Source organism: Bufo bufo, chromosome 6 (genome assembly GCF_905171765.1).
Source record: "Bufo bufo chromosome 6, aBufBuf1.1, whole genome shotgun sequence".
NCBI classification, from domain to species: domain Eukaryota; kingdom Metazoa; phylum Chordata; class Amphibia; order Anura; family Bufonidae; genus Bufo; species Bufo bufo.
The window spans coordinates 124,355,815-124,378,656 of NC_053394.1; the positions used below are offsets into that span (position 1 = coordinate 124,355,815).

The following is a 22,842-nucleotide window of genomic DNA, read 5'->3' on the forward strand; positions in this document are numbered from 1 at the left end:
AAAAAAGTTTGTTAAACTCTGCAGAGACGAGGCGCAGCGGAAAGAAGTCACCATGACAGTTTGGTCTGACAGGAGAAGAAGAGGAAAGAGGATGTCTACATCAGAGAAGAGAAGTCACTGGATGTAAGTGGTATGTGGCGCTGTATTATCGTGTATGTTCTGTAGCACTGTATGTAATGTTTTCCAAGTATGTCTTTAGAGGGGTTTGCAGTTTTTTTTTTCCCCGTACGAGCGCTGCCTTCCTTGCTCTGTTTACCTGCTCATCACTGCAAATGCAACGGTGAGCAGGTGAACAGTAGTGATGAGCGGCATAGGCAATATTCGAATTCACTATATTTAACAAATCTTTTGGCCGAACATTCGCCATGAATTTGCAAATTCGAGAATTCGTGAGCTCCAGTCATTATTTTCTTGATTGCGAAAATCGGCAATGTAATATATTTGCGCTAAAAATTCGCGATTAGATAATTTGCAATCAACACTAAGGGGTAGGCAACTTTCCTATTGGTGCCGATATTCGCAATAAATTTGCGATAAATTCGCAATTAGAATATTTGCAATCAACACTATTCGCGAATACGAATATATAGCACTATATTCAAAATATTAGCGAATTCTCTAAGTGGCAATATTCGCAATATAAATTCGTGATTCGAATATTCGCGCTCAACACTAGTGAACAGAGCAGAGAAAGCAGCTCTCATATGAGTGCTGCCCTCTCTTCATACAGCTGATCGTTGGGGGTGCCGGAGGACCCCGGCCGATCTGGTATTGATGACCTATCCTGAGGTTAGGTCCACAGTAGTAAAAAGAGGACAACCCCTTTAACAGTAGGACTGGAGGGAAGGGGTTAGGTTGAGAATTTGGCCTCGGGCAGCAGAAAAGCTAGGTGCACCAGCGCTGAGTGAAGGGGGGCCCAAGGTGAACTCTTGCACCAGGGCCCATGAGCCTTTAGCTATTCCCCTAGCTGCGACGGCCTCTCTGCGAGCAAATGAATGAGGTGAGTATGTATTGTTTTTGTTTTTTTAACCCCTGATTAACCCATAAAAGGCCTTAAGGTGATGCCATGATCAGTGTTGAGCGTGGCATCTGAGAGGTTCAATGATGGAGGGAGGCATGGTCGCTGTTCCCCGTTATTGTGCCCGCTACATACAATGGAATGCGATTTGTGACAAAGTAATTCGTACTTAATAGAATTTCTTTGTGAATTTCAGCGAAGCAGCCGAATCTAATTTTTTATAACTTCGCTCATCTCTATCTCCAATCTTTGTAACCACACCTCATCACAGGTCCAACAGTCTGTCTGTCCTTAATTAGGAGCACCTTCTGCTTTATGCCGTCTATTTAATTTTAATGATATAGCACTAGCAAAAAATTTTTTTTTAGGCCTCTTTCACACGGGCGTTGCAGGAAAAGGTGCGGGTGCGTTGTGGGAACATGCACGATTTTTCCGCGCAAGTGCAAAACATTGTAATGCGTTTTGCACGCGCGTGAGAAAAATCGTCATGTTTGGTACCCAAACCCGAACTTCTTCACAGAAGTTCGGGCTTGGGATCGGTGTTCTGTAGATTGTATTATTTTCCCTTATAACATGGTTATAAGGGAAAATAATAGCATTCTGAATAAGAATGCATAGTACAATAGGGCTGGAGGGGTTAAAAAAAATAATAATAATAATTTAACTCAACCTTAATCCACTTGATCACGCAGCCGGAATCTCTTCTGTCTTCTTCTTTGCTGTGTGCAGGAAAAGGACCTGTGGTGATGTCATTTCGGTCATCACATGGTCCGTCACATGATCTTTTACCATGGTGATGGATCATGTGATGACCGGAGTGACGTTACCACAGGTCTTTTTCCTGCACAGAGCAAAGAAGAAGACAGAAGAGAAGCCGGGCTGCGGGATCAAGTGGATTAAGGTGAGTTAAATTATTATTATTTTTTTTTAACCCCTCCAGCGCTATTGTACTATGCATTCTGTATTCAGAATGCTATTATTTTCCCTTATAACCATGTTATAAGGGAAAATAATAATGATCGGGTCTCCATCCCGATCATCTCCTAGCAACCGTGCGTGAAAATCGCACCGCATCCGCACTTGTTTGCGGATGCTTGTGATTTTCACGCAGCCCGATTCACTTCTATGGGGCCTGCGTTGCGTGGAAAACGCACAATATAGAACATGCTGCGATTTTCACCTAACGCACAAGTGATGCATGAAAATCACCGCTCGTTTGCACAGCCCCATAGAAATTAATGGGTCAGGATTCAGCGCGGGTTCACATCACGCATTGCACCCGCGCGGAATACTCGCCCATGTGAAAGGGGCCTTAAACTGTCAAAAATGATTTAAAAAAAAAATTCTACGCATAATGAGTTTAAACAAGACTCCTCTCTGATGGAAGCAGGGCACTAAGCTTTAGAGCCAAACTTAAAGAGCACCTGTTAAGCCACTTACACTGCCTGGTAGAGTTGACCCTATTTAAAATGATACACGTCTTGTGGACAATAGTTGTGTTTTTCCTTTTATTATTTATGCAAATGATGGCTTCAGTGCACAATGGGCGGGGCCTAGCCTCTCAGCTACTCAACTTTACAGTGCTGCCCACTCCCCTTGGTGCACTGAAGCCCTAATTTGCATAAATAATAAAAGTCTTTTTTCTCTGGAAGGCAAGGCATTAATTATTTTAATGACTGGTATCAACCATACTAGGCAGTATGCCTGGTTAATAGGTTTGATCCTGCTGACAGGTGCTCTTTGAAGTATGGAATAAACTCCCTCTAACTTATAAGATCAGAGTGTGCCTTGCTAAAATGGTTGTATTAGCGTAGGTGTTATATTTCATCACTAATACTCCTGGATGCGATCATTGGATGCGATGGTAAATGAGGTACATCTACGGCATTCAAAGGATAGTGAAGGAGTTGGGCTTCGAAATTTTAGAAAGCACTTTCTGGCTGCCCAGTTACAGTGAATCATTTAGCTGAAAAATCTAGTGATATATGTGGTACTTTAGGCTATGGAACCTATGACAAGGTACTCTGATATATTCACCAGGTCCATCCTTCAGGGGCTTCCTCTCACTAACACTGGGCACGGCATTAGAAACTAGTTGGAATCTCCTGGACTAGTGGCTTTTACTTGTAGTAAAATGTTCCTTTATTAAAACAGATGACGGTACATACCTTGAAGACCTTAAGTCAACAACTTCTCCAGATGTCCTTTTGAGTCATTGTCATCACCATGATGAGAAGATCAGTCATTTTGCTGCTCGAACATTGACAAAAACAATCCAAAAGCGCATTAACAAGTTTTATAGAAATGTCAGTTTGTTAAGGTTCGAAACTGAGGTGAGAATTCTGCTGGAAAAAGATTATATGAGGAAATGTGAAATCAACAGCTACTATGAAAAGCTATACTTCTGGATCTTAGCTGCCATTTACATTAGGATCTATAAATGCCATGATAGTGACTTAAAGTACCATATGAAGGCTCTGACCCTGAAATGGTTCAAAACCAGCACCAAATCTTTTGAACAACTCTATCAAAACAATTATCTCAAACTTACTATTTCAATGATTGCAAGGATCAAGGCTTGGCCAAGGCGATTGGAAAAACATGAGGCGCATGTGCAAATGCTGGAAGACTGCATTTCTTTGATGGATCAAAATGGTTTTCGAGATGTTAGAAGGCCGGACATGAACACAGTGGTTGAATATTTAATCCAGCTGCCTTGGGATATAAAGCATATTTTTGTTGTGGTTATTACTGAAAAGGTAAGGTGGCACATATCAGAAATTTGGAACTGTTTAAACAATATATACATTTTGGGGGTCACATTTTGTTTCAGGCGTACAAAATGGTCTAAATGTAACACAGCTCGGAGGCTGTCTTACAATTAGAAACGGCGGTGGATCTACCAAAGTTATGAAGAGTCCGGCAACTCTTCATAACTCCACCGACAGTGCAAGTGTTCATTAAGACCAGCTTCTAAAACGCTGGTCTTAATAAATGACCCCCTTTGTGTTTTGAAGAATGGTACATGTAGACAAATTATACAATCTATCAATATGCTTTCAGTATGAATACCAGTTGGAACCTTTAAATGTTTACTCCTGGAGAATAAAAATCTGTCCAGCAGGTTCATGGCTGATACACATAGATGGGCTCCTGCCACAAATGCCAGAATCAGAGATAAATCTGATCATGTCACTCTAACCCCTTAGATTTCTCAGTTAATAGCCACTGAAGCATCAAAGTGGTTAAACAGAGGGAAAATATTCCCTCCATCAACCTTCCCACCCATCCTACAACATACAATTGTGAGGTTGCAAAGAAAAGCCTTCAGATGACATCTTTGAAAGCTTACTAAGTCCTGTCAAAAACAGTCCACGTCCTTCAGGAGTTAATGCATTAAAAAAAATGCATGATTGGCTGAGCATTCATATATATGGAGGAGTTGGATGGAATAGTTGTCAGAAGTTAGACACAGAATTGTGATAAGGAAGAGTGGGTAACAGCAGATCTCCAAAAAAAGGATTTAAAAAAATGTAGAACTTTAAGGGATTTTTTTTTAGAGTGTACACTATATGGACAGAAGTACAGTATTGGGACATGCCTCTTAATAATTGAATTCAGGTTTTTTCATTCAGTCCTATTAGCACAGGTGTATAAAATCCAGCCTTTGGCTGTGCAGTCTGCCTTGACAAAAATCTATTGAAGAATGTCTCATTCTCACTAAATTCCATTGTGGTACTGTAATAGGATGCAGCAGTGGCAGCAAGTACATTTGTGAAATTTCTTCCATCCTAAATATTCCACCATCAACTTTGAGTGGTGTTATTGTAAAGTGGAAGTGTTTAGGAACCATAAGAACTCACCCATGAAGTGGTAGAGCATGTAGGGTCGCTGAGTGCTGAGGAGCATAGTGCATAAAAGCCGCCAACGCTCTTCTGACTCAGTAACTGCAGAGCTCCACACCTCCTCTTGCATTAACATCAGCACAAAAACTATGCACTCGAAGCTTCATGGCTTTTCATATCTGAGCAGCTGCATGGAAAACTTGCATCAGCAAGCACAATGCCAATTGTTGGATGGAGTGGTGTAAAGTATACCACCACTGGACTCTAGAGCAGTGGAAACATGTTCTGTGGAGTGAGGAATTACACCTCTCTATCTGACAATCTGATGGAAGAGTCTTGGTTTGAGGAATACCAGGAGAATGCTATCTGTCTATCTGCCTGACTGCATTGTGACAAGTTTAATGGAGGAGGGATAATGCTGTGAGGTTGCTTTTCATGGATTATCCCAGACCCCTTAGTATCACAGAAAGAAAATCTTAATGTTTCAGCATACCAAGACATGTTGGATAACTGTATGGTTCCAACTTTATTGGAACTGACTGGGGAAAGTCCTTTTCTGTTCCAGCATGACTGCACCCCAGTGCACAAAGCAAGGTCCATAAAGACATGGTTGGTTGAGTTTGGTGTGAAATAACTTGACTGGCCACACAGAGCCCCGACCTCAACCCCATCGAACACCTTTGGGATGAACTAGAACAGAGATTGTAAGCCAGGCGCTCTCCTCTAACATTAGTGTCTGACCTTACAAATGCTCTTCTGGATGAAAAATTCCCATAGACACACTCCAACATCTTGTAGAAAGCCTTCCCAGAAGAGTGAAAGATGTTTTGCGCTGCAAAGGCGGGACCAACTCCATACTAATGCCTATGGATTAAGAATGTGATGTCACAAAAGCTGCTGTAGGAGTAATGTGTGGGTGTCCCAATACTTTTGTTCATATACTGTATTTTCTATGTTAATCCTTTTACGCACCATGCTATAAATGTATGTTGGTGCAGCACATGCTTATGCAGCTCTGAGATGCCTCTGGCTCTGAACCTGTGCTCATGCCATCGCTTGCAGGTGCCAATTATATTATACAGCTGGCATCCTGTTCTGATTGCCAGGATTGGAGATAATTCTGATCCCGGCAGTTTATCCCCTTAGATGTTGTCAATGTATCTAAGTGGTTAGTGAAAGGGAAAGTCTCCCTCTCTCGCCCCATCTCACCCCATGATAACTCAGTACCAAGAGGATGCCATGGCAGCTGGGTTGCCAAACAATGGCTCCCAGGCCTACCATGCAAAGACACCTATAGGCATTATATCAGTTATTACTGTAGTTCACATAATACACTGGAATACAGAAGTATTCCAGAGTGTTATATGAGCGATCAGAAGATCGCAAAAAATGTGTTTAGAAAAAAAAAATCAAGTACAAAAAAAAATCATCCTTTTTCCTGAAAATACATTTGTTTACATGAAAATATATAAAAAATATACATGAATATACATAACTCTACAAAAGCCAATACAATATAATTAGTAACATTATTTCTTACATTAATTCCGATCCCAAACATAAACGCAATGTGCCAGGTGTATGATTCAGTCGACACCATAGGCAATGGCATGGGCCCATCTCCTGGCAACTAAAATTTAATGTTGATAAGTGCAAGATAATTCACCTGGGGCGTAAAAACCCAAGAGCAGAATATAAAATCAGTGATACAGTCCTAACCTCAGTATCTGAGGAAAGGAATTTAGGGATCATTATTTCAGAAGACTTAAAGGTATGCTGTAACGGATCACCTGGCACACCGACCGGGTACCTCCGTTGAATGAATGCTCCTAGTGCTTTCCGAGGACTCCAAGCACTCCACTTGACACCGTACGCACTGCAGACCCCACGAACTGCCGAAGCTTGGTGGAGGTCTCGCCGTCTCCTACCCACCCTGGACCTATGACAAGGCTCCAGTGGGTGAACCTCTCCTATATCCAGAGGCAGGAACCAGGAGCAAGCTCTTACAAGAGCTAGGAGTTATAGCCAGGGGAGTATACAGCGTATAGCAATCCCCATACACATGAGACGAGGCTCTATGTTGAATGTAAAACAGGAACTGCCTGTACTTCACGTACAGCCTCTTTTATTCACAAACCAAAAACATTGTACTGCCCACAGGGGTTTGAAATACAACCAATCAGTAATTAACAACACATACAATGTAACTACAGCAACCAATCGTTCATGCCCCCAGAGGACCAGAATGAAGACTGGGACATAGGACAACATATCCCCACAATGCATCATGGTCTCCTCCCCTCTGTCTGGAGACAACCTGAGGAGCAATCCAATTATCTCTCAGAACAAAGGGAGATCGCCAATACACATGTAGATACAACAGGACAGACATCACCATTTAAACACACAATGGGACAATGGCACAATAGAAACACACCCAGCATTTTCCTCCCAAGCTGACAAGTTACAATTATTATAGATTGTTACAACTTTGTGGGTTTACATTGGCCATACATATAACTTACATTAATTCAAACAGTATAACGTGGGGACAAACCTATCCAAAATTCACTTGAATCGGTTCAGGGGTTTAAAAGTTAGTATATGGCCCATAATCCTGGGGCAAGAGGCCAGCAGCCAGTCCTCTCCAAAACCCAGTGGCGAGGTCGGTTTCGCCACACATCTCCCCCTCCCAGGGAAGACTAACCAGATACCTGACCTCACGGTCAGTACCTGAGTTAGTCTGGCAGTCCAGCCACAACCCAATACTGGACCTGTTGAATCTTGGGGCCTGGCTCTGTTCTGTATGTCCCCAGCTGTTGAGTGGGCATCTGCTACTCCTCGCTTCCTTGTGGTTCTCCAGCTTGGAACTGTAGGTACTTGGTGGGCAGAGGCCGACTGCGCTCTGCCCAGATGCCAGCTCTTCCGCTGGGGTAGCCTGTGGGAAGTCCGGCTCTGGAGAAGAGGATAGGGGAGGGCAGAGGCCGACTGCGCTCTGCCCAGATGCCAGCGCTTCCGCTGGGGTAGCCTGTGGGAAGTCCGGCTCTGGAGAAGAGGATAGGGGAGGGCAGAGGCCGACTGCGCTTTGCCCAGATGCCAGCGCTTCCACTGGGGTAGCCTGTGGAAAGTCAGCCTCTGGAGAAGAGGATAGGGGAGGGCAGAGGCCGACTGCGCTCTGCCCAGATGCCAGCTCTTCCGCTGGGATGTGGTCAGGGAATCCTATCCCCAGGACCTTGTTGCAGATCGGCTGTGGAGAGGAGGAATCGCTTACCTCCTCCTCCTGGCATTCCTGCAGGGTTGGTGGGGGATCTGAACCGGCCGTCCAGCATCCCGGTAGGCCTGGTGCAGAGACCGCGGTCCCATCTGCACCATCGGAGTTAGGGGTGCTGTCCCCCTCCTCCTCCTGGTATCCCTGCGGAGATGGCTGGAGATCTGGACCGACCGTCCAGCATCTCTGTAGGACTGGTAGAGAGACCTCGGTCCCATCTCCACCTGCCATCTGTGGGTCCTCCCAGGACCAGTCTGTGAGGTCCCTCAACATTTGCGAGTAAGGACCACCTGTGTCCACACCTGGCAACTCCGGCTGCTGTTGAGGGTCTGGGCCAGCTGCCCAGCATCCCGGTGGGGAGACCTCGGTCCCGTCTCCCCCTGCCTGTTGTGGTTCCTCACAGGACCAGTTTATGAGGACTTCTACCTCTGTAGCTGGTACTGAAGCAGGGGATACTTCAGTCGGGTCTTCCCAGCTGTAGGGTTGTAGGTCTGGGACTGCCACCCAGCTCTCTGGCAGTGTATATTGGGACCGAATTGAGCTGAAGAAGTATTGGTAGTCCTGCTCCAGCTCCCACTCCTTTGTCACTAGAGATGCCAGGTCTTGTCTCACCTCTCTCGCTGTAGCCCAATCATGCATAGCCTCCCTGTAGTCATAGATATCCCAGAACCGGGACGCTCCAGCATCTCCGAACTCCGGTTCTGCGAAGGCCTCAAACAGGCCAGGGCCATCAGAATTCTCACCCTCGGGTCTGTCGTGCTCAGCCATCCAGGGGGAGTGCCGAATCACATACCACCAGAGTGCCTGGTAGGCGTCATCTAGCCAAAGCTCCTTCCATACCAGGCTCTCCAGTTCTGTCACCCACTCATTCAGGGGCTTCTCTCCCAGAAGGGGCATTCGCAGGGCCACTCGCATCCGCAACTGCTGTTCCTCACTGGGGAGACACTCGCCCCGCCGCCGCTGGGCATTTTCCAGGGCATCATATCAGACGCCTTTCCGGACTGCATCCCTCCAGTCCGGGTCATCCTCATCCTCGTAGTGGAACGCTGTTTGAAGACTAGCCGATTCCATCCTGCTGTAGCCAGGGGCGCTGTACGGATACTAGCGTTACCCTCAATTTAGTAAATCCACGAACGGTGTCTCCGAGCTGCTTCTCCTCACACTAGGACGCCATCCCACTGCTTGCCACCAATGTAACGGATCACCTGGCACACCGACCGGGTACCTCCGTTGAATGAATGCTCCTAGTGCTTTCCGAGGACTCCAAGCACTCCACTTGACACCGTACGCACTGCAGACCCCACGAACTGCCGAAGCTTGGTGGAGGTCTCGCCGTCTCCTACCCACCCTGGACCTATGACAAGGCTCCAGTGGGTGAACCTCTCCTATATCCAGAGGCAGGAACCAGGAGCAAGCTCTTACAAGAGCTAGGAGTTATAGCCAGGGGAGTATACAGCGTATAGCAATCCCCATACACATGAGACGAGGCTCTATGTTGAATGTAAAACAGGAACTGCCTGTACTTCACGTACAGCCTCTTTTATTCACAAACCAAAAACATAGTACTGCCCACAGGGGTTTGAAATACAACCAATCAGTAATTAACAACACATACAATGTAACTACAGCAACCAATCGTTCATGCCCCCAGAGGACCAGAATGAAGACTGGGACATAGGACAACATATCCCCACAATGCATCATGGTCTCCTCCCCTCTGTCTGGAGACAACCTGAGGAGCAATCCAATTATCTCTCAGAACAAAGGGAGATCGCCAATACACATGTAGATACAACAGGACAGACATCACCATTTAAACACACAATGGGACAATGGCACAATAGAAACACACCCAGCATTTTCCTCCCAAGCTGACAAGTTACAATTATTATAGATTGTTACAACTTTGTGGGTTTACATTGGCCATACATATAACTTACATTAATTCAAACAGTATAACGTGGGGACAAACCTATCCAAAATTCACTTGAATCGGTTCAGGGGTTTAAAAGTTAGTATATGGCCCATAATCCTGGGGCAGGAGGCCAGCAGCCAGTCCTCTCCAAAACCCAGTGGCGAGGTCGGTTTCGCCACACATCTCCCCCTCCCAGGGAAGACTAACCAGATACCTGACCTCACGGTCAGTACCTGAGTTAGTCTGGCAGTCCAGCCACAACCCAATACTGGACCTGTTGAATCTTGGGGCCTGGCTCTGTTCTGTATGTCCCCAGCTGTTGAGTGGGCATCTGCTACTCCTCGCTTCCTTGTGGTTCTCCAGCTTGGAACTGTAGGTACTTGGTGGGCAGAGGCCGACTGCGCTCTGCCCAGATGCCAGCTCTTCCGCTGGGGTAGCCTGTGGGAAGTCCGGCTCTGGAGAAGAGGATAGGGGAGGGCAGAGGCCGACTGCGCTCTGCCCAGATGCCAGCGCTTCCGCTGGGGTAGCCTGTGGGAAGTCCGGCTCTGGAGAAGAGGATAGGGGAGGGCAGAGGCCGACTGCGCTTTGCCCAGATGCCAGCGCTTCCACTGGGGTAGCCTGTGGAAAGTCAGCCTCTGGAGAAGAGGATAGGGGAGGGCAGAGGCCGACTGCGCTCTGCCCAGATGCCAGCTCTTCCGCTGGGATGTGGTCAGGGAATCCTATCCCCAGGACCTTGTTGCAGATCGGCTGTGGAGAGGAGGAATCGCTTACCTCCTCCTCCTGGCATTCCTGCAGGGTTGGTGGGGGATCTGAACCGGCCGTCCAGCATCCCGGTAGGCCTGGTGCAGAGACCGCGGTCCCATCTGCACCATCGGAGTTAGGGGTGCTGTCCCCCTCCTCCTCCTGGTATCCCTGCGGAGATGGCTGGAGATCTGGACCGACCGTCCAGCATCTCTGTAGGACTGGTAGAGAGACCTCGGTCCCATCTCCACCTGCCATCTGTGGGTCCTCCCAGGACCAGTCTGTGAGGTCCCTCAACATTTGCGAGTAAGGACCACCTGCGTCCACACCTGGCAACTCCGGCTGCTGTTGAGGGTCTGGGCCAGCTGCCCAGCATCCCGGTGGGGAGACCTCGGTCCCGTCTCCCCCTGCCTGTTGTGGTTCCTCACAGGACCAGTTTATGAGGACTTCTACCTCTGTAGCTGGTACTGAAGCAGGGGATACTTCAGTCGGGTCTTCCCAGCTGTAGGGTTGTAGGTCTGGGACTGCCACCCAGCTCTCTGGCAGTGTATATTGGGACCGAATTGAGCTGAAGAAGTATTGGTAGTCCTGCTCCAGCTCCCACTCCTTTGTCACTAGAGATGCCAGGTCTTGTCTCACCTCTCTCGCTGTAGCCCAATCATGCATAGCCTCCCTGTAGTCATAGATATCCCAGAACCGGGACGCTCCAGCATCTCCGAACTCCGGTTCTGCGAAGGCCTCAAACAGGCCAGGGCCATCAGAATTCTCACCCTCGGGTCTGTCGTGCTCAGCCATCCAGGGGGAGTGCCGAATCACATACCACCAGAGTGCCTGGTAGGCGTCATCTAGCCAAAGCTCCTTCCATACCAGGCTCTCCAGTTCTGTCACCCACTCATTCAGGGGCTTCTCTCCCAGAAGGGGCATTCGCAGGGCCACTCGCATCCGCAACTGCTGTTCCTCACTGGGGAGACACTCGCCCCGCCGCCGCTGGGCATTTTCCAGGGCATCATACCAGACGCCTTTCCGGACTGCATCCCTCCAGTCCGGGTCATCCTCATCCTCGTAGTGGAACGCTGTTTGAAGACTAGCCGATTCCATCCTGCTGTAGCCAGGGGCGCTGTACGGATACTAGCGTTACCCTCAATTTAGTAAATCCACGAACGGTGTCTCCGAGCTGCTTCTCCTCACACTAGGACGCCATCCCACTGCTTGCCACCAATGTAACGGATCACCTGGCACACCGACCGGGTACCTCCGTTGAATGAATGCTCCTAGTGCTTTCCGAGGACTCCAAGCACTCCACTTGACACCGTACGCACTGCAGACCCCACGAACTGCCGAAGCTTGGTGGAGGTCTCGCCGTCTCCTACCCACCCTGGACCTATGACAAGGCTCCAGTGGGTGAACCTCTCCTATATCCAGAGGCAGGAACCAGGAGCAAGCTCTTACAAGAGCTAGGAGTTATAGCCAGGGGAGTATACAGCGTATAGCAATCCCCATACACATGAGACGAGGCTCTATGTTGAATGTAAAACAGGAACTGCCTGTACTTCACGTACAGCCTCTTTTATTCACAAACCAAAAACATAGTACTGCCCACAGGGGTTTGAAATACAACCAATCAGTAATTAACAACACATACAATGTAACTACAGCAACCAATCGTTTATGCCCCCAGAGGACCAGAATGAAGACTGGGACATAGGACAACATATCCCCACAATGCATCATGGTCTCCTCCCCTCTGTCTGGAGACAACCTGAGGAGCAATCCAATTATCTCTCAGAACAAAGGGAGATCGCCAATACACATGTAGATACAACAGGACAGACATCACCATTTAAACACACAATGGGACAATGGCACAATAGAAACACACCCAGCATTTTCCTCCCAAGCTGACAAGTTACAATTATTATAGATTGTTACAACTTTGTGGGTTTACATTGGCCATACATATAACTTACATTAATTCAAACAGTATAACGTGGGGACAAACCTATCCAAAATTCACTTGAATCGGTTCAGGGGTTTAAAAGTTAGTATATGGCCCATAATCCTGGGGCAAGAGGCCAGCAGCCAGTCCTCTCCAAAACCCAGTGGCGAGGTCGGTTTCGCCACATATGCAATGTCATAGAGCAGCAGGAAATGCTAGCAGAATGCTTGGGTGTATAGGGAGAGGAATTACCAGTAGAAAGAGGGAGGCGCTCATGCCGCTCTACAGAGCACTAGTGAGACCTCATTTGGAGTATTGTGCTCAGTACTGGAGACCATATCTCCAGAAGGATATTGATACTTTGGAGAGAGTTCAGAGAAGAGCTACTAAACTAGTACATGGATTGCAGGATAAAACTTACCAGGAAAGATTAAAGGACCTTAACATGTACAGCTTGGAAGAAAGACGAGACAGAGGGGATATGATAGAAACTTTTAAATACATAAAGGGAATCAACAAGGTAAAAAAGAGGAGAGAATATTTAAAAGAAGAAAAACTGCTACAAGAGGACACAGTTTTAAATTAGAGGGGCAAAGGTTTAAAAGTAATATCAGGAAGTATTACTTTACTGAGAGAGTAGTGGATGCATGGAATAGCCTTCCTGCAGAAGTGGTAGCTGCAAATACAGTGAAGGGGTTTAAGCATGCATGGGATAGGCATAAGGCCATCCTTCATATAAGATAGGGCCAGGGGCTATCCATAGTATTCAGTATATTGGGCAGACTAGATGGGCCAAATGGTTTTTATCTGCCGACACAATCTATGTTTCTATGTTTCTATGTAATACCACATCATTTCTTACAAAAATGTAAGAAATGAGGGCAAATACCTTTTCCCGGTATTACGGTATATGTTGTACACATGAAATATTTTAAATTAATATAATTATTAGAATTTTTTTTTCTAGATCTTTGAAAAAAAATACACAGAGCCATGCATAGTCTTCTTCTATCAAATCTGCTCTTCAGTCAGAGACAAACATCAGGAAATGTATCTTGATGTGGTGGAACGAGTGACTGAGTATATTCAGGAAAACTACACTAAAGGTAAACCAAGCTAAGGGCTCATGTATATGATCGTATTTTCTTTCCATGTCGATTCCGTTTTTTTTGCGGACTGTATGCTGAACCATTCATTTCAATGGGTCTGCAAAAAAAGTTACTCCATGTGCATTCTGTTTCCGTATGTCCGCATGTCTATTCTGCAAAAAAAAATGTCCTATTATTGTCCGCATAACGGACAAGGATAGGACTGTTCTATTAGGGGCCAGCTGTTCCGTTCCACAAAATACGGACTGCACACGGACGTCATCCGTATTTTTTGCGGATCCGTGTTTTGCGGACAGCAAAATACATACGGTCTTGAGCCCTAAATCAATCGTAAAGACAAAATGAGCATAATTTCTGAAAGTCCATTTGATAGTCCACTGATGATACACCTGTGCATATTGTAATTATAGAGTTCTTTAAAGTATAACATTTAAATAAATATGTATTTGTCATAAATATAATTCATATCAAAGTTTTTCTACTCTTTTTCTGCACGTCAGTAAAAAGTGTGGCGTTCAGCCCAAAAGTTATACAGTATTTTTTAGTGTCTTTATGATATGAAGATAAATACATAGATTCATCTCTCCCAGCTATCTTCAACTTTGCTGCTTTCCTTTCATTGTAAATGATGAAGCGCTGGATACCTGCTGTCACCACCAGAGGGAGCTCATTCCATATGAATTGATACAGCTAGCATAGAAAACAATGTGAGCTATATAAATCACTATGCAATTAGTTCCCCTAGTGGCAGCTATAGGAAAATAATTTCATTCTATTTGGAAGGTGTAAAAGAAACTCAGTGCCAGGACCTCTTTTACCATGGGCTCCATAGCAGTCATGTTGTCAACCTCCATGGAAGGTATGCCACAGGTTTGCAGTTATTGCAGAGTGGGTCAGTGCCAGGAATACCACATGAAGCTGGTGTGGGAAGGCCGACCTGTGGAATACTGTACTGGAGAACTTATGTTTGGGTGAAGAATCCAAGTGGGCAGGACGCAAAATACAACAGAAAAGTGCGTTGTAGATTTTAATATGGCTCAGCAGCACAAACCACGGCAAATAATGCAATGAAAAACGCATGATTTACATGTGGTTCTTGCTGTGGAACTAGATGTGGAGTTCACCTTCTCTATTACAAATGGTGAACAGTGCGTTGCAGCATAATTTGACATGTTACAGATTTCAATCTGCACTGCAGGTCAAGATATGTTGCAGGTTTTTTTAAGCAATGTGTGAATGATATTTCTTAAAATTTCATCCACTTTGCTAGTCCTGTACAACACTGCATGTGCCATACGAAAATCCATAATGACAGAAGTATCCTCCGTGCGTGAACCCACCCTTACCGCTGCATGTCTTAAATGGAGCACCTGTTTTGTTGCTGATTAGTGTTGAGTGAACATCTGTTTTCAAGTTAGGTGTACAAGGTTTGGGGTTATCCAAGAATTCCGTTGCGGCTGTGCTGCGTTTTGGGTGTGGCAAAAAAAATAAAACGCATAGAAAAGCATGCGGTTTTTGTAACAACATACAGTTGCAAGAAAAAGTATGTGAACCCTTTGGAATTATATGGATTTCTGCACAAATTGGTCATAAAATGTGATCTGATCTTCATCTAAGTAACAACAATAGACAATCACAGTCTGCTTAAACTAATAACACACAAAGAATTAAATGTTACCATGTTTTTATTGAACACACCATGTAAACATTCACAGTGCAGGTGGAAAAAGTATGTGAACCCTTGGATTTAATAACTGGTTGAACCTCCTTTGGCAGCAATAACTTCAACCAAACGTTTCCTGTAGTTGCAGATCAGAAGTGCACAACGGTCAGGAGTAATTCTTGACCATTCCTCTTTACAGAACTGTTTCAGTTCAGCAATATTCTTGGGATGTCTGGTGTGAATCTTTCTTGAGGTCATGCCACAGCATCTCAATCGGGTTGAGGTCAGGACTCTGACTGGGCCACTCCAGAAGGCGTATTTTCTTCTGTTTAAGCCATTTTGTTGTTGATTTACTTCTATGCTTTGGGTCGTTGTCCTGTTGCAACACCCATCTTCTGTTGAGCTTCAGCTGGTAGACAGATTGCCTTAAGTTCTCCTGCAAAATGTCTTGATAAACTTGGGAATTAATTTTTCCTTCGATAATAGCAATCCGTCCAGGTCCTGATGCAGCAAAGCAGCCCCAAACCATTATGCGTCCACCACCATACTTCACAGTTGGGATGAGGTTTTGATGTTGGTGTGCTGTGCCTCTTTTTCTCCACACATAGTGTTGTGTGCTTCTTCCAAACAACTCCACTTTGGTTTCATCTGTCCACAGAATATTTTGCCAGTACTGCTGTGGAACATCCAGGTACGCTTGTGCAAACTGTAAACGTGCAGCAATGTTTTTTCTGGACAGCAGTGGCTTCCTCTGTGGTATCCTCCCATGAAATCCATTCTTGTTTAGTGTTTTACGTATCGTAAATTCGCTAACAGGGATGTTAGCATATGCCAGAGACTTTTGTAAGTCTTTAGCTGACACTCTAGGATTCTTCTTCACCTCATTTAGCAGTCTGCGCTGTGCTCTTGCAGTCATCTTTACATGACGGCCACTCCTAGGGAGAGTAGCAGCAGTGCAGAACTTTCTCCATTTATAGACAATTTGCCTTAACGTGGACTGATGAACAGCAAGGCTTTTGGAGATACTTTTATAACCCTTTCCAGCTTTATGTAAGTCAACATTTCTTAATCATAGGTCTTCTGAGAGCTCTTTTGTTGCGAGGCATCATTCACATCAGGCAATGCTTCTTGTGAAAAGCAAACCCAGAACTGGTGTGTGTTTTTTATAGAGCAGGGCAGCTGTAACAAACACCTCCAATCTCATCTCATTGATTGGACTCCAGTTGGCTGACGCCTCACTCCAATTAGCTCTTGGAGATGTCATTAGTCTAGGGGTTTACATACTTTTTCCACCTGCACTGTAAATGTTTACATAGTGTGTTCAATAAAAACATGGTAACATTTAATTCTTTGTCTGTTATTAGTTTAAGCAGACTGTGATTGTCTATTGTTGTGACTTAGATGAAGATCAGATCACATTTTAAGACCAATTTGTGCAGAAATCCATATCAAACCAAAGGGTTCACAAACTTTTTCTTGCAACTGTACCTGCCTTTTCTTCCAGCAAAGAGAAAACACACAACAGACTTAAATTACATGAATGCAACTGTATTTTGTAATTAATGTAATTTAGTTTTGCTGTGTTTGATTAGCTTTTTTGCTTTTTGCTGGAAGAAAACACAGCATCAAAGCAAGTCTGTTGTTACAAAAACCGCATACATTCATTTTTTTGCCACACCAAAAATACAGCACAGCCGCGATGTGTGGCAGTACCCTGCCTGAATTTTAGGCCCCTTTCACACAAGCGAGTTTTCCACACGGGTGTGATGCATGAAGTGAACGCATAGCACCCGCACTGAATCCTGACCCATTCATTTCAATGGGTTTGTGTACATGAGCGCTTTTTTCACGCATCACTTCGGCGTTGCGTGATAATCGCAACATGTTCTATAGGCCTCATGCACACGACCGTTCTTTTGGTCCACATCCGAGCCGCAGTATTTGCGGCTTGGATGCGGACCCATTCACTTCAATGGGGCCGCAAAAGATGCGGACAGCACTCCGTGTGCTTTCCGCATCCGTTGCTCCATTCCGTGGTCCGCAAAAAAAATATAACCTGTCCTATTCTTGTCCGTTTTGCGGACAAGAATAAGCAATTATATTAATGGCTGTCCGCGCCGTTCCGCAAATTGCGGAATGCAAACGGACGCCATCCGTGTTTTGCGGATCCGCAATTTGCGGACCGCAAAACACACAACGGTCGTGTGCGTGAGGCCATATTCTACGTAGAAGATTTTATTTGTAAACCTTCCGTTTTATTTTCACGCGAACCCATCAAAAGTGATTGCACCCGTTCAGAAATAACTGAAACACTGAAAGCAAATGCAGACAAAACTGACTGAAATTGCTTGAGAAATGGTGCGAGTCTCACTGAACGCGCCCTGACACAATCTCTATTGTTTGTGTGAAAGAGGCCTTAAGGTCTTTTTATATGGAACAATAATCAGGCAAATTATTGGGGCTGAGTGTTTGTATAAATGCTCATTCCCGATAATTGGCCTGTGTAAAAGGTGCTGGAGATCATCTAATCATCGGGTGATCCTGTCTTTCAGATGACACCAAAAGTCATTGAGGGAGATTAACCAAAACTAGTGTAAAAAGGAAAGGCTTAGTTGCCTATTAGTCACTCAATCAGATTCCACCTTTCATTTTTCAGAGCTCTTTTGCAAAATGAAAGATGGAATCTGATTGGTTGCTATGAGCAACTAAGCCAGTTTTCCTTTACACCAGATATGATAAACCTCCTTCTTTTTTTTTGTGCAATGTGATTCAGAATTTAACAGCCACTCTGTCACCTGGAGCTGCACATGAAGCAAGTTTTGTTAGTATATAACGTACCTTTAATGAATTAAAATAAAATATAACAAATATGCATCAAAACACATAAAAATATATATAAAAAATGGAAGCGTAAAAAAAATTTGAGTAAAAAATGGTCCACCGTAGGACAATCAATGATCCTGCAATAGAAAATCCTGCCAGTAGAGGGCGAAGGAGAGATACTTCATAATTGTAAAACTTCTTCACAGTCCTAGAATTTCATCCAATAAGCCGAGTACATCCTGATAGTTCATAAAAGTAATTTAACGATCAAAGAGGCATAATTCAACATTGAGTAGACAAGATTTTTCCTTTTACAATTGAAGCCTGTTCATGATTTTTCACTGTCCATTCAAAGATGATATGTCATAATATGATAGTGTATCTTAGTTATTGTTGAATATTAGATATTAGTTGATTTCAGTTCGTTAGTAGTTAATTTTAGGAAGATGAAACCCAAATATAGGTATATACTTTTTGGAAACAGCTACCATATATCGCCGTATCAGAATGCTGGCTGCTGGTCTGGAGAATTGTAATACATTTGTTAGTGTGTCTCCAAGCAGATGCCAAGTTGTTAGTATATGTCCCAGATAGATAAATAATAGTTGTACTTTACCGTAATGGCGATTTCCAGGTGATGAGCTGTCGCTGAAGCACTCGTGTTTTACTCACGCCGGTGATCTACTGCGCGTGTCACGTGGCGTCCTACGTGTTAGATGCTTTTGCCGGGCTTCTATTACATCGCGCTTTACGGACTTCTATTAGAGTGCGCTTCACCTGGATGTCTTTGTTAGAAGAGTGGGTTACATATTATATTGTTGCTCCTGTCGTGTTCTCAAATCAATTAGTACCATACGCGTTCCGGAGCACCCTGCTCCTTCATCAGTGGCTGGCTATCTTTATATTTCTTGTTCGTGATTTTATATACCCCATGTAGGGGTGGAGCAACATGTAATTATAATAAAAAAGTGGATCAAGAGTGGGTAAAAAAAGGTGGAATGGATCTTCTTTTAAGCATACTACATATAGAGATCCAGATAGTCAAATTGTCATCATATATCATATATATCTTTTCATTGATATTCTTAACTATATAATGTATAAAATATAGAGTAACAAATAACAGGAGCATTAGAATAATGGTAGTTGAATAATGGTACGTATAATTATAAGTCATGATACATTTAAATATCTCTTATCATATCTTTTCATCTTGTTTTACATCAAATGTGGAATATTATAGAAAAATATTCAAGTGTAAATGAAGCTGCAGGCACAAATGGAGAAAATGAATAAGAAGATAAAAAAAAAAAAAAAACACTGGGATAACCCCTTTAAGTCCTGCTACAGGATAGTATCCCTACCATCAGTGGAGAAAGTTAAGTCATGTGATGATGTCATCACAGGTCCTGCAAAACTAGTAAAGGAACTGCACAATTAATGGTGTAGTTCCTAGGTTAGACAGGAGCATCTGCCAGGACATGGCATGATATCATCTTGAGCATCACAGGTTCTGTACATCTAGAAAGAGAACTGGACAGAGCATGGTGTAGTTCCCTGGTTAGATAGAAGCATCCGCCAGGACCTATGATGACATCCTCATCATCACAGGTCCTGTACATCTAGTAAAAAACTGCACAGCCCATTATCACAGGTACTTAAACCACAAACAGCATGAAATATGAGCTCTCCACTGAGACTAGAATGGAGTGGTAAGAGGAGGTCCCCCTCATCATTCTTTCTCTTCATTTGCCACCCACCCCCACTCCCTATTTTTTTTATATATATATATATATATATATATATATATACATACACTCACCTAAAGAATTATTAGGAACACCTGTTCTATTTCTCAATAATGCAATTATCTAGTCAACCAATCACATGGCAGTTGCTTCAATGCATTTAGGGGTGTGGTCCTGGTCAAGACAAACTCCTGAATTCCAAACTGAATGTCAGAATGGGAAAGAAAGGTAATTTAAGCAATTTTGAGCGTGGCATAGTTGTTGGTGCCAGACGGGCCGGTCTGAGTATTTCACAATCTGCTCAGTTACTGGGATTTTCACGCACAACCATTTCTAGGGTTTACAAAGAATGGTGTGAAAAGGGAAAAACATCCAGTATGCGGCATTCCTGTCGGCAAAAATGCCTTGTGGATGCTAGAGGTCAGAGGAGAATGGGCCGACTAATTCAAGCTGATAGAAGAGCAACGTTGACTGAAATAACCACTCGTTACAACCGAGGTATGCAGAAAAGCATTTGTGAAGCTATGGGATGGGCTATAACAGCAGAAGACCCCACCGGGTACCACTCATCTCCACTACAAATAGGAAAAAGAGGCTACAATTTGCACGAGCTCACCAAAATTGGACTGTTGAAGACTGGAAAAATGTTGCCTGGTCTGATGAGTCTCGATTTCTGTTGAGACATTCAAATGGTAGAGTCCGAATTTGGCGTAAACAGAATGAGAACATGTATCCATCCTCTGATGGCTACTTCCAGCAGGATAATGCACCATGTCACAAAGCTCGAATCATTTCAAATTGGTTTCTTGAACATGACAATGAGTTCACTGTACTAAAATGGCCCCCACAGTCACCAGATCTCAACCCAATAGAGCATCTTTGGGATGTGGTGGAACGGGAGCTTCGTGCCCTGGATGTGCATCCCTCAAATCTCCATCAACTGCAAGATGCTATCCTATCAATATGGGCCAACATTTCTAAAGAATGCTATCAGCACCTTGTGGAATCAATGCCACGTAGAATTAAGGCAGTTCTGAAGGCAAAAGAGGGTCCAACACTGTATTAGTATGGTGTTCCTAATAATTCTTTAGGTGAGTGTATATATATATATATATATATATATACAGTCAGGTCCATAAATATTGGGACATCGACACAATTGTAAGATTTTTGGCACCACAATGGATTTGAAATGAAACAAACAAGATGTGCTTTAACTGCAGACTGTCAGCCTTAATTTGATGGTATTTATATCCAAATCAGGTGAACGGAGTAGGAATTGCAACAATTTGCATATGTGCCTCCCACTTGTTAAGTGACTGAAAGTAATGGGACAGAATAATAATCATAAATCAAACTTTCACTTTTTAATACTTGGTTGCAAATCCTTTGCAGTCAATTACAGCCTGAAGTCTAGAACACATAGACATCACCAGACGCTGGGTTTCATCCCTGGTGATGCTCTGCCAGGCCTCTACTGCAACTGTCTTCAGTTCCTGCTTGTTCTTTGGGCATTTTCCCTTCAGTTTTGTCTTCAGCAAGTGAAATGCATGCTCAATTGGATTCAGGTCAGGTGATTGACTTGGCCATTGCATAACATTCCACTTCTTTCCCTTAAAAAACTCTTTGGTTGCTTTTGCAGTATGCTTTGGGTCATTGTCCATCTGCACTGTGAAGCGCCGTCCAGCATTTGGCTGAATATGAGCAGATAATATTGCCCAAAACACTTCAGAATTTATCCAGCTGCTTTTGTCAGCAGTCACATCATCAATAAATACAAGAGAACCAGTTCCATTAGCAGCCATACATGCCCAGGCCATGACACTACCACCACCATGCTTCACTGATGAGGTGGTATGCTTAGGATCATGAGCAGTTCCTTTCCTTCTTCATACACTTCTCTTCCCATCACTCTGGTACAAGTTGATCTTGGTCTCATCTGTCCATACGATGTTGTTCCAGAACTGTGAAGGCTTTTTTAGATGTCGTTTGGCAAACTTTAATCTGGCCTTCCTGTTTTTGAGGCTCACCAATGGTTTACATCTTGTGGTGAACCCTCTGCATTCACTCTGGTGAAGTCTTCTCTTGATTGTTGACTTTGACACACATACAACTACCTCCTGGAGAGTGTTCTTGATCTGGCCAACTGTTGTGAAGGATGTTTTCTTCACCAGGGAAAGAATTCTTCGGTCATCCACCACAGTTGTTTTCCGTGGTCTTCCGGGTCTTTTGGTGTTGCTGAGCTCACCGGTGCATTCCGTTCTTTTTAAGAATGTTCCGAACAGTAGTTTTGGCCATGCCTAATGTTTTAGCTATGTCTCTGTTGGGTTTGTTTTGTTTTTTAAGCCTAATGATGGCTTGCTTCACTGATAGTGACAGCCCTTTGGATCTCATCTTGAGAGTTGACAGCAACAGATTCCAAATGCAAATAGCACACTTGAAATGAACTCTGGACCTATTATCTGCTCATTGTAATTGGGATGATGAGGGAATAACACACACCTAGCCATGGAACAGCTGAGAAGCCAATTGTCCCATTACTTTTGGTCCCTTAACAAGTGGGAGGCACATATGCAAACTGTTGTAATTCCTACACCGTTCACCTGATTTGGATGTAAATACCCTCAAATTAAAGTTGACAGTCTGCAGTTAAAGCACATCTTGTTAGTTTCATTTCAAATCCATTGTGGTGGTGTAAAGAGCCAAAAATCTTAGAATTTTGTTGATGTCCCAATATTTATGGACCTGGCTGTATATACTAGAAAAAACCACCGGC

The 22,842-nt window shown here is 44.2% G+C and overlaps 1 protein-coding gene across 3 annotated transcripts in view; it reads left to right on the plus strand.

The window, feature by feature from the left end:
* LOC121005266 overlaps positions 1 to 22,842 on the plus strand; it is a 179,414-nt gene that overhangs the window by 39,565 nt on the left and 117,007 nt on the right. For all 3 annotated transcript variants that reach the window (XM_040437895.1, XM_040437898.1, XM_040437896.1), the window contains 2 exons: positions 3,173 to 3,777; positions 13,691 to 13,829. In XM_040437895.1, the coding sequence (XP_040293829.1) occupies positions 3,173 to 3,777; positions 13,691 to 13,829 (744 nt within the window). The remainder of the gene's footprint in view (positions 1 to 3,172; positions 3,778 to 13,690; positions 13,830 to 22,842) is intronic.